Source organism: Gymnoscopelus braueri (genome assembly GCF_963280865.1).
Source record: "Gymnoscopelus braueri genome assembly, chromosome: 8".
In the NCBI taxonomy this organism is placed as follows: Eukaryota; Metazoa; Chordata; class Actinopteri; order Myctophiformes; family Myctophidae; genus Gymnoscopelus; species Gymnoscopelus braueri.
In genome coordinates, this window is record NC_137609.1 from 42,487,960 (window position 1) to 42,505,908 (window position 17,949).

The 17,949-nt window shown below is 43.5% G+C and overlaps 2 protein-coding genes across 5 annotated transcripts in view; one reads left to right on the plus strand and one right to left on the minus strand.

Annotated features, from left to right (window-relative positions):
• The window catches only part of rabep1 (rabaptin, RAB GTPase binding effector protein 1), a 332,504-nt gene that overhangs the window by 134,665 nt on the left and 179,890 nt on the right, over positions 1-17,949 (plus strand). The window lies entirely within an intron of this gene.
• arhgef12b (Rho guanine nucleotide exchange factor (GEF) 12b) overlaps positions 1-17,949 on the minus strand; it is a 69,363-nt gene that overhangs the window by 13,004 nt on the left and 38,410 nt on the right. For 3 of the 4 annotated variants that reach the window (XM_080435383.1, XM_080435382.1, XM_080435380.1), the window contains 12 exons: positions 17,128-17,279; positions 16,412-16,558; positions 10,205-10,290; positions 9,015-9,140; positions 8,020-8,134; positions 7,331-7,431; positions 5,159-5,236; positions 4,930-5,005; positions 2,782-2,949; positions 2,114-2,201; positions 933-1,013; positions 736-836 (listed from right to left, as the gene is read on the minus strand). In XM_080435383.1, the coding sequence (XP_080291509.1) occupies positions 736-836; positions 933-1,013; positions 2,114-2,201; positions 2,782-2,949; positions 4,930-5,005; positions 5,159-5,236; positions 7,331-7,431; positions 8,020-8,134; positions 9,015-9,140; positions 10,205-10,290; positions 16,412-16,558; positions 17,128-17,279 (1,319 nt within the window). The remainder of the gene's footprint in view (positions 1-735; positions 837-932; positions 1,014-2,113; positions 2,202-2,781; positions 2,950-4,929; positions 5,006-5,158; positions 5,237-7,330; positions 7,432-8,019; positions 8,135-9,014; positions 9,141-10,204; positions 10,291-16,411; positions 16,559-17,127; positions 17,280-17,949) is intronic. The other variant, XM_080435381.1, reaches the window with a different exon arrangement.

Genomic DNA, 17,949 nt, shown 5'->3' on the forward strand with positions numbered 1-17,949 from the left:
GTTCCTTTAAGTCAAAATGCGATTTATTGTTTTATTTTTTAGGGTGTATGCATATACAGAAGAAGTAGGGGTGACTCAAGCTGTTGGTGGTAGAGAGAACGTCCATGCTAGCCACTGGGTAGCAGTGGAAAAAACTAATGGACTGCATTTGGCACTATCCTTTACAGACCAGATGAAACAGCATTTTGAGAGTGTCTTCTGCATCGTGACGTACTTCCGAGTGAAACAGGATAGGGAGGCAGGACATAACGTTGGGAGAAATTTGATTTGAAGATAAGTTAATTACAGTTGAAGATTGATTGATGGTTGGATGTCATGCACATGTCCTATTTAGTTTTACAGGGGAAAAAACACCATTGGATTTTGACATAAGAATACAAAGAGATAGAATTCTACTATTTGTAGTTTTATGTTGTTTTATAGAATTGTACTATTTGTAGTTTTATGTTGTTTTACACGTCTAGGTGCACAAAATGACCGGGCTGTGATCTAAAAGGTTTAACAAATGAATGAATAGATACGCTGTCTTCAGACGAAGAGTGAAAATTGCAGATATACAAGCTAACACGCAATGCAAAGCTTGTAGATCTGTGCTATTTTGAACATTTTTATTATTATTATTATCATTATTATTTCTCACCTAATAAATGACATGCCTAAAATAGAGATGCCAGGGTGAAAGTGGTTAAGAAGGCATTTGCAATTTAATCTCAACGTTATTTGCAGCTACTGCACCTGTACCTGGAGGCTGCAAACACCCAGTTGATGTGCAGTCAGAATCCTTGCTTGGCTTGGGCTCCTCAGTGCTGATGATCTCAATAGCATCCCGCTCAGCTCTGAACACACACACACATACACACACACACACAAATTATTGAAGATGCAGTGGAAAAGGCGACAAATAATATGATTTCTACGCTGGGTGAACTCACTCAGTCTGACTTAGAGGTATGATGTTGTTGTGTGGTTTGGTCTTCATGGTTTCAGCACACTGCGTGATCAGACACTGCCACCTGAAGGAACAGAGTTCACACACAACACAGTGAGAGAACGTCAACAGCAGGAATGCAGTGATCCCCAATAAGACCGTGAATCTTCTGCTATCTCACAATTTCGATTCCGATTCTTGGGGTCACGATTCGATTAAAAAAAAATCTTCCCAATCAGTTTAATCCAAATTATTTTAGTCATAATATTGTTTTCATCTGGTCTTTAACTCTCTTACTGCCAAGAACGACTTATAACGAGACATCATCATAACGCCCTGGCTGCCAAGAACGACTTATGACGACTTTAAAAAAAAAAAATATATATATATATATATATATATATATATATATATTTTTTTTTAGAAAAAAACGTTCAGAAACCATTTTGGTTAATTGTGAATCGATTTTGAATCGTTGATAATAAGAATCGTGATTCTTGCATGAATCGATTTTTTCCAACACCCCTAATCCCCAACCTGTGGGCCGGGAATATATTGAGGATATTGCAAGTTAACATTAACATTAACCCATTAAGACCGGGCAAGCTTCTGTGTCATTTTTTTGGTCGATTTTAGCTACGTAGCAACATACGTTTTTCAAAAAACTCTTAGGATTTAGAACAGTGGTTTAGAACACTGGTTCTCAAAAATGGCAGCTATACAAGCTCACATCTGCTATTTTTGAATTTTCAGAGATCTTCCCTTCGGGGGGTCCCTGGCACAAAACATTTTCAGATGGAGGGGTCCGCGTCCAAATCCATATCATTTTGGGGGTCCTTCGAAGAAGTTTGAGAACTACTGATTTAGGAGGCCTTTGTAGATGGGTTAATATAAAAAGAAAGTTAATGTAAAAACAAAATAAATGGCATGGTATATTGTTCTTTAAAACCTTGTTGAAAAATGTTGTTTTCTAGGTGATACTGATAAACAGGAACTTAACGTATACTACCATTAGTATACTCAAAGTAGAACTTAAAGTATACTACCTATACTAAGTATACTAAAGAACTTAAAAGTATACAACCTTGGGAACCATTTGGTTCCTAAGGCTACTTTCTTTCTTTCCTTCCTGATCCAGGGAACCACTGGCTTAGTGGGAGCGATGGGAAGCGATGGCAGACTTACGTCCTCTGGTCCGATATGGTCTGTGCCATCAGCTCGTAGATCTGGGCACCGTTGTCCGACATGGACAACACAAAGAAGGACTTGTTGTCTGAGGGTGACAAAATACACACCATTCCTTGCCGTCATTAACCACTTAAAACCCCATATGGGTAAATGGAGTCCCTCAGGGCACAATACTAGGGTATTTTCTGTTTTCCGTTATTGTGGGGAAAGCTTTCGCTGAAAATAGCCGATCGACAAGCTCACAACGCGACGCAACGCGCCGCGTTGTGAGCTTGTCGATCTGCAATTTTCAGCGAATACCGATGCTGGGGTTTAAGTGGTTAAACAATATACACTTCATGTGCAAATACGTACTACACTTGAACTCTACCGGCCCTATTCCGGGGTGAATAATCGGCGTAAAGAGTTTATCTATAATATCCACATGACCAACAAATTTCACAGTATGTCAGAATACAGATTTTAAAGATCTAATTATTAGATCCATGAAATGCAATACATTAGATTCTAATATATTACATTTCACGGCCTGCTGTGGTGATTTGATGACGATACACAGAGATAAATTCAACAGCCTCAGTACAATACTAGTACAATAATAAGTTTGCGGCTCAGCTCACAAAGTAAAAAGTGCATGAGATAAGAACCCTTTTAGACGTACTTACCAGTGGCCACAGAGCGCACCAGTACAGTGTTGAGTTTTATGATGGGACTGAAGATGTGTTTGGTGTCAGAGTTGCCCGCCAGGTTCTTACTGTGGCACTTCAACACCAGACGGTCGTCCTGTCTCTGGAGAAGGACCAGGATGTCTTCCAGCAGCAGCGTGTACAACTCTGAGGGACGAGCCACAGGGACACACATTTAAAGGGATAGTTCACCCCCGAAAGGACTTTTTTTCTATCGATTAGTCACCCCATGGAGGCTTGAATTCATGGATATTTTTTAGTTTTTGTCGCATTCCTAAGCCAATAATTTGATGACCCGCAGCGGTTCCGGTAGGAGACACAAAGAGTCTCCTTTGTGTCTCCTACCGGAACCGCTGCCCACCGGTCCCTCTGGTCACCAAATTATTGACTTAGGAATGCGACAAAAACAAAATAATATCCATGAATTCAAGTCTCCATGGGGTGACGTAATTGATAGAGGGGGTGAACTATCCCTTTAGGGTGCATTAATCGATTCATAATCGACCCCTATTTCGGGCATGTCATTATAGGCAAAAATATTCAAAACATTTCAAAAATAGTGAAAGTAGCGGATCTACATATTCACATTGCTACGCGTTGTGAGTTTGTCAATGTTTGCAAGACACTGTTGTGCGACGAAGTGTAAAATAATGCTTAAGTGGTTAATCGATTCATTGATATACAGGTATTGGTATATATTAAAAAAAAAGTCAGAAATAAAGAAAAACATGCATCTTGATTATTTGATCAATTGAAAAAGTAATCAATAGAATAATCATTAAAGGAAATTAATCGATAGTTGCAGCTCCAAAAACCCTGCTGGGTGTGTACTTGTTTGCATGAATTTGAATTGATTTCAACCTCAACTCTAAAAACCCAGGAGGATATCACACAGTAGGCTATTGCTCAGATCCGAACGACAACAGCAGTTTATTTAGATTCAGAGAACGCAGTCATATTTGATCACAGGAAGGGTTTTAGACAATGTGTTCCAACTGAAGGATTAAATGCATAGAACGGATATTATATATTTATATCTCATTTTATCACAGGAAGGGTTTTATACAATGTGTTCCATCTGAAGAATTAAATGCATAGAAACATTTCCATTCAGAGCTGCGCTTCCATGTCAGACACATACTGTAAGGGGAAGTCCTCAATCCATGGGGGCCAACGTGACGCGTATGATTACGGTTTCCAGTGGTGGAGAGTAACTAAGTATATGTACTCAAGTACTGTACTTAAAGGAGGAGTTCACCCAAAAAATTACTTATTTTCTATCAATTACACACCCCATGACACACCCCATGAAGCCGTTTTTGTGGCATTCCTAAGACAATAATTTGATGACCGTGTGTATTTCCGGTAGGAGACACAAATAATCTACTTTGTGTCTCCTACCGGATACATTAGCCGGTAGGAGACGGGAATCAAATTATTAGCTTAGGAATGCGACAAAAACAAAAAAGAATCCATGGATTCAAGGCTTCATAGGGTGTGCAATTGATAGAAAATAAGATTTTTTTTGGGTGAACTCCTCCTTTAAGTACAATTTTGAGGTATTTGCACTTTACTTGAGTATTTCCAATTTCCAATACTTCTACTCCACTACATCTCAGAGGCAAATGTTGTACCTTTACTCCACTACAATTACTTGAAAACTTTAGTTACTAGTTACTTTGTAGATTTTAGGTACAAAACATACATTAACCACTTCAGCCCTATATACATTTCGGCCATTTGCATACATTTGAAAACTTGAAATGGGACATTCTGCATAATGAGTACTTTTACTTGGTACTTTAAGTACATTTTGATGCCAATACTTTTGTACTTTTACTCAAGTGCATTTCGAATTCCAGACTTTTACTTGTAACAGCGTATTTCTACATTGCAGTATTGATACTTTTACTTAAGTAAAACATTTGAGTACTTTTTCCATCCACTGACGGGTTTCCATAGCATTAAGTGTCATCGGGTTCCCCGGCAAAGTAGCTGGCTGTGGCTGTCAGCACGGTTTCACCCATCTCCTTGCTCTTCTCTTCAACTCCATAAAACAAACTGTGTGTGTGTGTGTGTGTGTGTGTGTGTGTGTGTGTGTGTGTGTGTGTGTGTTTGATGTCGTACCGATAGTCTTGTCTTTATTGACCTTCCAGGAGAGAGGTCCTTCATGTATCATCTTCCTCTTGGTCAGGTCCAGATTCTGTAGTATAGATGTAACTTTGATCACATCACTGATATTGTACTGCACAAGCAGGCACACCTAATAACAAGAACCTCTCTTCTCTCTTAGGGTTGCTTAAAAAAGATTCACCTGGGGTCAACATTAGAATGAAGAGAAACAGGTTTTACTCACTTTGAACTCAGAGATCATGGGGTTTTCACTTTGTTTAAGTGAAGCCAGGTCTAACCTTCTCTGGTACTCCTCCAGCCTCTGTTGAGAGAAGCAATAGTTGGATGTTTTATGACTGTTGTTATATCATACCATTTTGTATCTCTGTGACACCAATCTGCACTGTAAAATCCACACTGTTAATTTAACTGAAAATGTACAAAGGGAACTAAATGGACCACTTGGTTCCACTTAACCCTTTAAGACCGGGAAAGCATCATTTGTGTCATTTTAAGATTTATTTGGCTATTCAAAAATAGCAGATCTACAAGCTCATAGAGCGGCACTGGGTAGATCTGCTATTTCTTTTTAATCGTGATAATTTGTGCAAATCTTTGAATATATATATTTCTAAAGCGAACATTTGCAACTCAAATCTTTGCTTCTGGGCGTTCCTGGAACAAAATGTTTTACAAATGTTCGCTTTAAATAATATATATATTCAAAGATTTGCACACATTTTCACAATTTTTCAAAAATAGCAGATCTACATGCTCATAGCGCGGCACTCGCTATGAGCTTGTATATCTGCTATTTTTGAATAGCCAAAGAAATCTTAAATGACAGAGAAGCGTTCCCGGATTGAATAGGTTAATAATGTAGCTGGGACCCCCTTGAACCCCATCAAGGATCTAGAGGTTGAACAAGAAGGCTGGACCATTCCATTGTCAGAGCTGATGGGAGGGCATATTTCTGCAGTGAGCTCAAGAGTACTTTATCACATGTGAATATGCACCAAATATTGTACTTTAAAATAACAACACAGTTGACAATCAACAATATAAAGCTGATATTGTCTTCATTCTGTAAATACTCATATAGACATTTACAAATCAGCACATCACTGTCATCATCCATATCTTTTCATCTTTATAAATAATTTATTCGATTGTGCTTTTGTGCGAACACAATCAACAGAACAGCCAGTACAAACAAACTGCAGAATGTACGTATCCAAAATATGAGAACGTTTGCACATCTCAGATGAAAGATCTCAAACTTCAGGTCAAAGAGGACAAAACACTCACATTTCCACTTGTTTATTTGGCACACTCAACGGTTACGAGTTTCGGCAAAGCGCCTTAAACGCGTAAACGTTGATGTTTTTTTTGTTGTGTGTGCCAAATAAACAAGTGGAAATGTGAGTATTTTGTCCTCTTTGACCTGAAGTTTGAGACGTGCAACCTTTCTCCTCTAGCAACCTCTTTTTCTGAATCCTTGTAGATTAACCCAGTCAGACCTGAGGCTGATTCTACAAAATGTCTTCTAAATCCTAACAGTTACTATATCAGTGGTGCTCAAACTTTTTCATGTCAAGGACCCCCCAAATTATATGTATTTGGTTGCAGACCCCCATCTCAAAATATGTTGTTCCAGGGAACCCCAGAAGCAAAGATTTGAGTCTTGTTCGCTTTAACTCATTCCCTGCCGTAAAAAACGTAATTATTTCCAATTACCAATTCTGCCTTGGACGTAAAAAACGTAATTTTGCAAAATATTTTTTTAAAACAAGATCTCAACGTCCTTCATCTCTCGCAGTGACACATTTCATTGTAGCACACCCGGATACGGAAATACGTCAAATCGAAGATTTTCGGTTCCGTCCGCTTCCTGTTAACGGTCTTTTCTCGGCTTTGCATTTCTCTGCCGTGGAATGCTGTTTAGCAACGCTGTTTTGAAACTGCTACTACTGCCAAATGGAATGTCGCCGATTGACAATTTCTTCTCTGGGCCACTCACACAACTACCCTGTGTGTCTACAAACAGTTGAACACGCGATCATAGGGGATTTAGCGAGGTCTGTGGCGAGGTGAAAAAAGTAAGTGAGTTTTCCGTTCACATGGCGATACATGGTGTTTTTACACTGGGCTGGAGGAGAGAGACTCCGCCCGATCGGAATGTTTGTTGTTTGAGCGGCGTGCACGACTCGCCTGTGTGTTTAGAAACGATTGCACTTGCGATCATAATGAAAAAAAAAAGTGAATTTTTTTAAAGTTATAAAAAATCGCTGGCAGTGGGCAAACACAGCCAGAAATAAGTCTGGCAGGGAATGAGTTAAAAAGTATATATATTCAAAGATCTAAAATAGCAGATCTACAAGCCCAAATAAAAATATTTTGATTTCTTCAATCACACCTGTTTGTTCTCAGCCTCCTTGACGGCCTGGTTGACGTGATTCAAGATCTTCTTGCAGCACTCGCACGCCCTCTTCACCTTTGACCTCTCCTCACTGTCCTCTGCAGAGGTGAACAGCAGTGGTGTAAAATAACACCGTACTCAAGTACTGTACTTAAGTACAATTTTGTGGTATTTTTTACTTTACTGGAGTATTTCCAATTTTCAATACTTTTACTTCTACTCCATTACATCTCAGAGGCAAATATTCTATTCCATTTTATTTTACTCCACTACAATTACTGAACAACTTTAGTTACTAGTTGCTTTAAAGATTTTAAATATTATTGCAAAAAATGCATTAACCACTTCAGCTCTATATAGACTTCGGCTATTTGAAAATAGCAGATCTACAAGCTCACAACGCGTCGCGATGTGATGCGTTGTGAGCTTGTAGATCTGCTATTTTCAAATGATTTTATACATTTTGAAAACACGAAATGGAAGATTTCTGCATAATGAGTACTTTTACTATTGGTACTTCAAGTACATTTTAATGCCAATACTTTTGTACTTTTATCCAAGTACATTTTTAATTCCGGACTTTTACCTGTAACAGAGTATTTCTAAATTGCAGTATTGATATTTTTACTTAAGTAAAATATCGGAGTACTTTTCCCACCACTAGAGGTTCCACAGGATGGACTCACCGGTGTACTTGGCGATGTTCTCCAGCAGCAGTGGATATTTGGTCAGCCTCTGCATCTCTATGGGGATGATGTCTTTGAGCTGCAGCCTGCGGCACTGACGGTTACTCTCTGCTTCCTGATCAATGACACCACACCATGGAGGAGGCCATTATGTTCCCTCATTTATGATCACTGATCAGTGTGCAAAACTATACGGATTTTAATTAGGGCTGTCACGATTAAAACATTTAAGTTGACGATTAATTGTCACTCAAATAATTGCGATTAACGATTTAATTGTGTGTTTGGCGTTGAACATTGGAACATAATATGAATGAAAATGTTATTTCTGTTTGCCTTTTAGGCTTCGTAAACAAAAATGGCACAGGGCAGATATGACAAATAACTTACAAATAAAATAAATTATTGACATATTTAATCATTTTATACAAATAGCAGATATAGCTGATATACAAGCTTACAACTTCTAAGCTTGTATATCAGCTATTTCTGCTTTTTTCATATTTGAAAATGTGTGAACATTTTTCAACATGGTAACGATTATGCAAAAAAGACTTGCGATTATCTCAAATAATTGCGATTAGGCGATTATGTAATAATTGTGACAGGCCTCATTTTAATTAATTTAAAGTTTGTCAAATTAAATCAATCAATCAATCACTCAATGAAGCGGTTTCAACACTAGTAACTTTCACCGACCACAAAAGTATATTCAAATACAAAAGTATTTAAATAAAGTAAAATAAAGTCTCACAGAGTTACAACATCTGATATAGTTGCGTGCGTTCAAAAGACGACAAAATAAAATTCAAAAGCAGATGACAAATAGTTATGATAATATGTGTTGCAGCTTTACAGCAGCACACATGCTCAACACTATTGACAACATCAGTACTGCCGTGTACTGTCCACAAAGTTTATCTTAAAGTTCCTGACATTGTACAGTAAAGCGGCGTGCCAGAGGCAGATCAGACTGATTGATAGGATTTGTTGACCTGCATGAAGGAGGTGAACCTCTGGTCTTTCTTCTGTCTGCTCTTGATGAGTTCCAGAGCAGACGGCTGGTTGCTGCAGAACGTCCCCACTGCCTGCTTTATCTTCTCCTCCTCCTCGCCACTGAACTGCAGTCAGTGGTGGAAAAAGTACATTTTTATTTAAGTAAAAGTATCAATGCAATATAAAAATACTCTGTTACAAGCAAAAGTCCGGAATTCAAAACATACTTGAGTAAAAGTACAAAAGTATTGGCATCAAAATGTACTTAAAGCAACAAAAGTAAAAGTACTCATTATGCACAATGTCCCATTTCAAGTTTTCAAATGTATAAAAATCTTTTGAAAATATCTACAAGCTCACAATGCGTTAGATCGTGACGCATTGTGAGCTTGTAGATCGGCTATTTTCAAATGGCCAAAATGTATATAGGGCTGAAGTGGTTAATGTATGTTTTGTAATATTAATCAAAATCTACAAAGTAACTAGTAACTAAAGTCTTCAAATAAATGTGGTGGAGTAAAAGTATAATATTTGGATCCGAGATGTAGTGGAGTAGAAGTAAAAGTATAGGGAATTGGAAATACTCAAGTAAAGTAAAGTACTTAAGTAAATGTACTTAGTTACTTTCCACCACTGACCGCACGCACGCACGCACGCACGCACGCACGCACGCACGCACGCACGCACGCACGCACGCACGCACGCACGCACGCACGCACGCACGCACGCCATCGGGTGGATGTCCAAAACCATTACTTAAAGAAATGGAAAAAATAACCTAGTCACAAGTTCTTGTTATTACTTTTCATGGGATAAAAATGTATAAAAACCAACAGACAAATAATAGAGATGCGTTCCCCGGATTGAATGGGTTAATAATAGTGCTCACTGCTCCTAATGGTTGGGATTGGTAAATTGCATGGAACAAATTTCACATACTGTACAGTAATTACAAATGTACAGTGACAAAAATACCTACAAAAAAGGATTTGGATCCACATTATTATGATTAATTATTTTGATTAAAATAGCAGATTTACAAGCTCACAACACAACGCCAACACTTGGTGAGCTTGCAGATAAAACTATTTCCGCAACTTTTGCACAGTACAGATTACAGTACAGACAGATATTCATACAGAATGATAACATGTAGAACCTAATTGTCCACTTTGCTTAGACATCTTACCCATGTCAGGAGATCGTATCCGATGGGACCTATCACCGATGTCTCACTCCTCTTCCTGATGGCTGTCATCTGTTCCGTTATAAAAACTGTGGGAGACAGGCCCAACAAACATGTACAGCATGAAGTACAGCTGTGTTTAAAGTCTAATTGCTGATAGATTAATTGACGTCATTTGCCATGTTTTATGTGCTTCAATAAAGAAGCAGCATAATTTCCAAGCTCATTCATTTCTTCATTCTTGCAATTGTACCACCCTCAACACACAATGCAATGTCACTGCAAAAAACAACATACACTTAACTCATTCCCTGGCTAGGACGTAAAAAACGTAATTTTTTCCAATTACCAAACCTGCCTAGGACGTAAAAAACGTATTTTTTTCCAATTACCAAACCTGCCTAGGACGTAAAAAACGTAATTTTTTCCAATTACCAAACCTGCCTAGGACGTAAAAAACGTAATTTTTTCCAATTACCAAACCTGCGATCATAAGGGATTTAGCGAGGTCTGTGGCGAGGTGGAAAAAGTAAGTGAGTTTTCCGTTTACATAGCGAAACATGGTGTTTTTACACTGGGCTGGAGGAGAGAGACTCCGCCCCGATCGGAATGTTTGTTGTCTGAGCGGCGTGCACGACTCGCCTGTGTGTTTAGAAACGATTGGACTTGCGATCATAATGAAAAAAAAAAAGTGCGATTTTTTTTAAGTTAATAATTAAGATAAAAAACACTAAATCGCTGGCAGTGGGCAAACACAGCCAGAAATAAGTCTGACAGGGAATGAGTTAAAAGTGTATGTTGTTTATCTCTACATAAGTTTATAATATGTAGAGAGCTAGTCTTTTTCCTTTTTGAGAAAATAATAAGAAACTCAAAATCCTAGTTCAATGTGCATGTGTGAATCAGTGTTCTATTTCATTCCCTCCTGACTGCCAGTAGGCAGTTACAGTAGTGAATAATGCCTCTCGCGCTCCGCGCAGGTCGAGTATTTATATAAACAAAGTCATGTGACGCGTAGGCTACCTGTGCGTCCGCCGTCCCGGCTACATAAGCACATGATAGCCTGCGCGCGGCCTCTTTGAACTTCTCGCTACCTGGCGTGCATCGCGGGTAAGTATTGCTCTGAAGAATCCGTGCATCGGTTCTTTGTTTTGCAGGTCCGAAGAGAGAAAGACACTACGTGTTGTTTGGTGAGTTGACATCCTGCCTGTGACAGTTGTCGAGAGCGCAATTTATTGCCCTCTTAAGGCTGTGGTTGTCAAACTATCTCCTCCTCTCTTTTCTTTATCTATCGGGAGGATTTTCGAGCGTGGCTCGTTCACCAGCTACACACACACTGTCTTACACAGAGTGTTGTGAGAGTGATCCTCCACACTGGGTGTCGGTCGCGTGCTGTGGGCTGCCCACAGCACTCGCCTGATTTACCTGGCTATAATAGCTTGTTTGATTAATTAAAGGTTAAATTAATTAAAAAGTTAAATTAATTTGAAAAATTAAATTGATTGAAAATAATAATAATAATCAATTAATTAAAAGTTACTGGAAGTTCCTGACGCGTACTGTGGCTGCACAGTTCTCGCTACGATTGCCTGGTTAAACACCCGATTGACATTTAAGCTGTTCTAAACTGTTGAAGGTGAATATCAAATCTGCTGGACGTTCTGGTTAGTGTTCAGATTTCCTAGCCTGATGAGCTAACAGCAAGCTACTTTAGCCTGACTGATTAGCTACACTTTGTGATTGTTGCTGGAGGTTACTAACGCGTTCGGTAATTGTACAGCTCTCGTTGGTATTGCCTGGCTACACAACTGACTCGATATGGAGTGTTCGTCCTGTAAGGTTCACCTTCAGGTCGAGGACGGCCATGAATTGTGTCCATCATGCTTGGGTATCGGTCATCTCAAGGAAGCTCTGACTGACCAGGCATGCATGAATTGTAGCATCCTGCCACTCTCTGTGAGAGAGGCCAGGCTGCAGGGGGTGGAGAACCTCCTTTACAGGGGAGACCTTCCACCCTCTGGGGTCCCTTCCGGTGGGAAGGCGAAGCGCAAACACGGGTCTCATGGCGAGCGCGGTCACCCTGCCCCGAAGAGGTCGGTGGGGGCTGACAAGGCTCCATATCGCCATGAAATGGACGAATTGCGAGCTGAAATAGAGCGCCTTAAGGCAATGGTGCAGCCACCGCCTCGCCTGCCTCTAGCACCTCCCCCACGCCAGGCGGCCTGGGAATCGGAGGAAGACAATGCTGACGTCCTGTCAACTAGAGCTTCAGACTCTGAGTTCCATGACGGGGGTTATAGCCCCAGGTACGACCCTTCCCCCGAACGGGGGTCTCAGGGTACTCCCCAGCCTGGGAGTTTGCAGGCTGAGGATGGCTCAGAGACTTCCCGCAGGAGCTCGGGAAGCACTGAGCTAGGAGATGGGCCCTGCGCGTTGCGTGCAACGCTGCGTGCTGCCCTGGCTAAGGTCGGTTTGGATGAGCCACCGGCCGCTCAGGTTGTGAGTAACCCGTTCTTCCGACGGGTTGCTGCGGCTCCACCCTTTGCTGTCCCACCCTCGCCTCACTACTTAAGTCAGCTGAAGCAGTGTTGGGCTGATCCAGGCGCACCTGCCCACCGAGGCAAGGATGCAAGAGCCCTGGCCTCCATGAGTGAGGCAGAAAAACATGGACTGGTTCACATACCTCCTGTGGACCAGTGCATTGCGGCGCTGGTTCTCCCTCCGGATGAGGCTCTGAAGAACACAGCCCGCTGTCCCAGCTCGCAGTGCCGGGTCACTGATGGCCTTCTGTCGAAGGCATATGATTCCGCTGCCTGCATGGCCCGTATGGGAAACTCTCTCTCTGTGCTCCTCCTCGCCCAGTCCAAGATCTTAGAGAGCGGGCAACCAGGGAGTGAGTTGGGCGACATTAACGATGTGGCTCTTGAGACCTTCGGCTTAATGTCAAGTGAACTTGGCCGTTTGATGTCCACCCTGGTCGTGACACGACGTCAGGTGTGGCTTGCTCAGGCGCCTATGTCTGACGAATGCAGAAATGCGCTACGGAAGCTCCCTGTTGTGCCGGGCCAGTTGTTTGGGCCAGAGGCAGACAAAGCACTAGAACGTAGGCGGCAGTCACGACAGGCTTCAGAAGCCTGGGGTCAACGGGGTAGAGGCATGATGGCCCCCCCCGTTCGAACCTCTAAGCCACGTGGCGCGCGGGACCCGCGACGCTCGGGCTACCTGAGTCCTCAGCCGCAGCCCTGGCAACGGGACCAGGCGGCTGCAGGCAGATGGCAACATCAGTCCAGAGGTGGGCGGCGCCCACCTCGCCAGCCCCAGCGTGGGCAATGGCATAACCAGCGCCCCCCCAAGCCCCCAAATAACCCTCCAGGCACAGCCTGAGGGTCGGGGGCCGGCGGCTGGAAGATTTTCACAGCAGCACCTGAATTATTGGGCAGACCATGCCAAGGACGCATGGGTCTTGACAACAATGTCTCAAGGTTACAGGTTGCAGTTCCGCCGCCGACCCCCACCACCTTCAGGGGTCAGGGTGACCTCGGTCACAGACCCCGTGAAGGCCCAGTGTTTGGCCCAAGAGGTGGCCAAGCTCTTGGACAAACGAGCCATAACAGTAGTTCACCCACGTTCACAGAACGAGGGGTTCTACTCAACTTACTTTCTCATCCCAAAGAAAGACGGGTCTCTCAGGCCTATACTAGACCTAAGAAGGTTGAACGTGTACCTCAAGGTCCTTCCGTTTCGGATGCTTCGCACAGTCGACGTCCTGCAGACGATCACACAGGGGGAGTGGTTCACCTCAATAGATCTGAGGGACGCGTATTTTCATGTGCCTATACACCCAGAGCACAGAAAATACCTCAACAATGCATTCCTGCTGCATGGGGTTCCTCTCGGCTCAGTCCCGGCGAGACGAGAGGTAGTGACAACAGATGCCTCGCTTCAAGGTTGGGGCGCGGTATGGCAGAAGAGGTCAGTCCAGGGGGTATGGTGTTCTCGGTGGAGAGGACGCCATATCAATGTGCTAGAACTCCGGACTGTTTCCTTGGCGCTGAAGCACTTCTTACCCTTTCTCAGGGGGAAGCATGTGCTCATTCGGACAGACAGCACCTCAGTGGTGTTTCATGTCAACCATCTAGGAGGGACCAGGTCTCTGGAGTCCCTGAGGGAAGCCCAGCGACTGTGGACATGGGCTTATCCTCTATTTTCCTCGATGAGGGCAATGCACCTGCCAGGCAGAGTAAACTCTGTGGCAGATTATCTGTCTCGCCAGAGACTGCCCTCTGGGGAGTGGAGATTGCACCCCCAGGTGGTACAGTTGATTTGGGATCGGTACGGGGTAGCCCGTGTAGATCTGTTTGCCTCAAAGGGCACAACTCATTGTCCTCTGTGGTTCAGCCTGGCAGAGTCCAGTGCCCCGCTTGGGATGGACGCTCTCGCCAACATCTGGCCGAGGGCGCTCCTGTATGCGTTTCCTCCAATCCCCCTGTTGTTGCCTGTGCTTCACAGGGTGAGATTGTCAGATCACAGAGTTCTCATGGTGGCCCCCAAGTGGCCCTCGAGAATATGGTATTCAACGCTCCTCAGTCTATTGGACGGGGATCCTTGGCAGCTTCCAGTGAGGATGGACCTCCTGTCCCAGCTGGACGGGAAGGTATGGCATCCATCACCGAGCCTCCTTCAGCTTTGGGTATGGCCATTGAGAGGGATCAGTCACTCTTGAGTGTGCTTGACCCCTCAATATGTGAGACTTTGCGGAATGCAAGAGCCCCTTCCACAAGGTTGGTGTACTCTAATTGCTGGGCTGCGTTCTCATCATGGTGCAGCGACAGGGGTCTAGACCCAGTCTCTTGCCCTGTACAACATGTATTACATTATTTACAGTGTCTACTTGATGCCGGCCGTGCGGCCTCCACGTTGAGGGTACACACGGCCGCTATATCCTTTAATCATAGCCATATTGATGGCAGGTCAGTTGGTGCGCATTACTGGGTGACACAGTTTCTGCGTGGTGCCAAGAGGTTACGCCCCCCTAGGGTGGGGCGTGCTGCAACTTGGGACCTGCCTCTGGTCCTGCAGGCATTGAGCCGGGCGCCCTTTGAGCCTATGGCGGGGTCGTCCTTGAGCTCTTTATCCATTAAGACTGCGTTTCTGTTAGCAGTCACGACAGCCAAGCGTGTGAGTGAGCTCCACGCACTTTCTATTAGTCCAGTATGCCTTCATTGGAAGGCGAACGACTCTGGGGTTACACTTTGGCCGAATGTCTCATTCCTACCTAAAGTATTGCCCCCCAATCATACTAATCAGGCCATAGAGTTGGCGGCGTTCCATCCTCCCCCGTTTACATCCGGGGTGGAGGAAAGGGCCCACTTACTGTGTCCAGTCCGTGCGTTGCGACTGTATATTCAGGCAACGCAGAGTATTAGACGCTCAGAGCAGCTATTTGTCTGCTACGGCGGAAAGAATAGGGGATATGCACTGTCTAAACAGCGGCTATCCCACTGGGTAGTTGACACAATTAAAAAGGCTTATGAAGTAGCCGGTAAACCTGCCCCTTCAAATGTCATCTGCCATTCTACCAGGGGCGTAGCCACGTCCTGGGCGGCGATGAAGGGGGTGTCACTGACGGACGTCTGTGCGGCGGCATCTTGGACGGCGCCTTGCACATTCTCGAGGTTCTATCGCCTTGACGTGGCCTCTGGATCCTCACTGGCGTCAGCTATCCTGCCGCTGGCTGCTACGGCAGACTAGGAGGTGGGTGCAATTCCTCGTGACACTTGTGGTATAAGTCATCCACTACTGTAACTGCCTACTGGCAGTCAGGAGGGAATGAAATAGAACGGAAGTTACGAATGTAACTATGGTTCTATGAATTCCTGGATGACTGCCAGTAATACTGGTCACTCGGAATCTTTCAGGGCGAGAAGATTCTTAGAGGCCGCGCGCAGGCTATCATGTGCTTATGTAGCCGGGACGGCGGACGCACAGGTAGCCTACGCGTCACATGACTTTGTTTATATAAATACTCGACCTGCGCGGAGCGCGAGAGGCATTATTCACTACTGTAACTGCCTACTGGCAGTCATCCAGGAATTCATAGAACCATAGTTACATTCGTAACTTCCGTTATGGTGAAGCTGGATGATTCAATCAGGTTGAATCAGTGTTATGGTGAAGCTGGATGATTTCATCAGGTTGAATCAGTGTTACCATGTAGCTGGAGGATTTGGTCCAGGTTGGTGAAGATGAGCTTGATGTCCTCTGGGGGCAGGATGCCGTCTCTGCTCAGCCTCTGGTAGAACACAGAGTCCAACACCCGAAGCATCCGCAAGTGGGCTCCCTCTGTGTACAGCAGCTCTGATGGGGGCCACACACACACACACACACACACACACACACACACACACACACACACACACACACACACACACACACACACACACACACACACACACACACACACACACACACACACACACACACACACACACACACACACACACACACACACACACACACACACACACACACACACACACACACACACACACACACACACACCTTTAGCCCTATTTTATAGATAGGCTATTTGAACATAGCCGATCTACAAGCTCACAACGTGTCACATCGCGACGCGTTGTGAGCTTGTAGATCTGCTATTTTCAATCATTTTAGTACTTATATTTTTGGTACTTTAAGTACATTTTGATACCAATACTTTTGTACTTTTACTCAAAGTAAATTTTGAATTACGGACTTTTACTTGTAACAGAGTATTTCTATATTGCAGTATTGATACTTTTACTTAAGTAAAATATCTGAGTACTTTTTCCACCACTGCAAAAAGGTTAATACAGGAAACAGTCATTATCAGCTAATCCCATTATTATTAATATTATTAGGATGAGGAATGGACGCAGCATTACCGTTGATGACCTCTTGTCTCTTGATCTCCAGTGGGGTGAGGCCTGCCAGGACCTCTCGGCTGACCAGCCGCTGCCAGTTCAGGGGGTCCTCCCCGTACACCACCCCCCCTCCCTGGTCATCCTCACTCTGGACCTCGGCCAGACCCTCCATCCTAGCACACGGCAGAGGGCAGAGAGAAGCAGAAGACAAACGGCGGAATAAGGGATTGAGAGAAAGGAGGGTTGAGGACGAGGATGGACCATACTGGAGCTGTCGGGGAAATTGTCATTCATGATTTACTAGAAAGCGGGATCTTTAGTCATCTCAATTTGTTTGCCTAGTTAACTCATTCACTGCCAAGGACGACTTTTTTCCCAAAAAGGCCCAGACTGCAAAAGACGACTTTTACGACATTTTTGTTTTCAGTGGTTTTCCACCAGATGGCGCTGCTCTCTAACACACGAGTGCTCATTTTCATCCTCAAGTCACACAGATCCAGGAGATCACGTTTTTTTCTCTTTTTTTCTCCCTGCATTTTTGACTAGACATGCTATATTCAACGGCCTGTAACAAGCAAGCGGGGGTCGCGATGACTTTTTGTTTAGCAACCGTCTGAGGATCGATCATACTAGATATACATATTCTGTGACTAGTTGAAAAGGTAAGTAAATCGGCACTGGCCGATTTATTTCTTTTTTTAATCTGGCAGTGAAAGATTTAAGCAACATTATGATGCAGAAGCTCTATATATTCTGACAGATATAAGTTTGTAATTATAGCTACAGACATCAGGGAAAGTGTTGGTTAGCCCTTCAACGGACTCCAAAGAATAATACGATTAT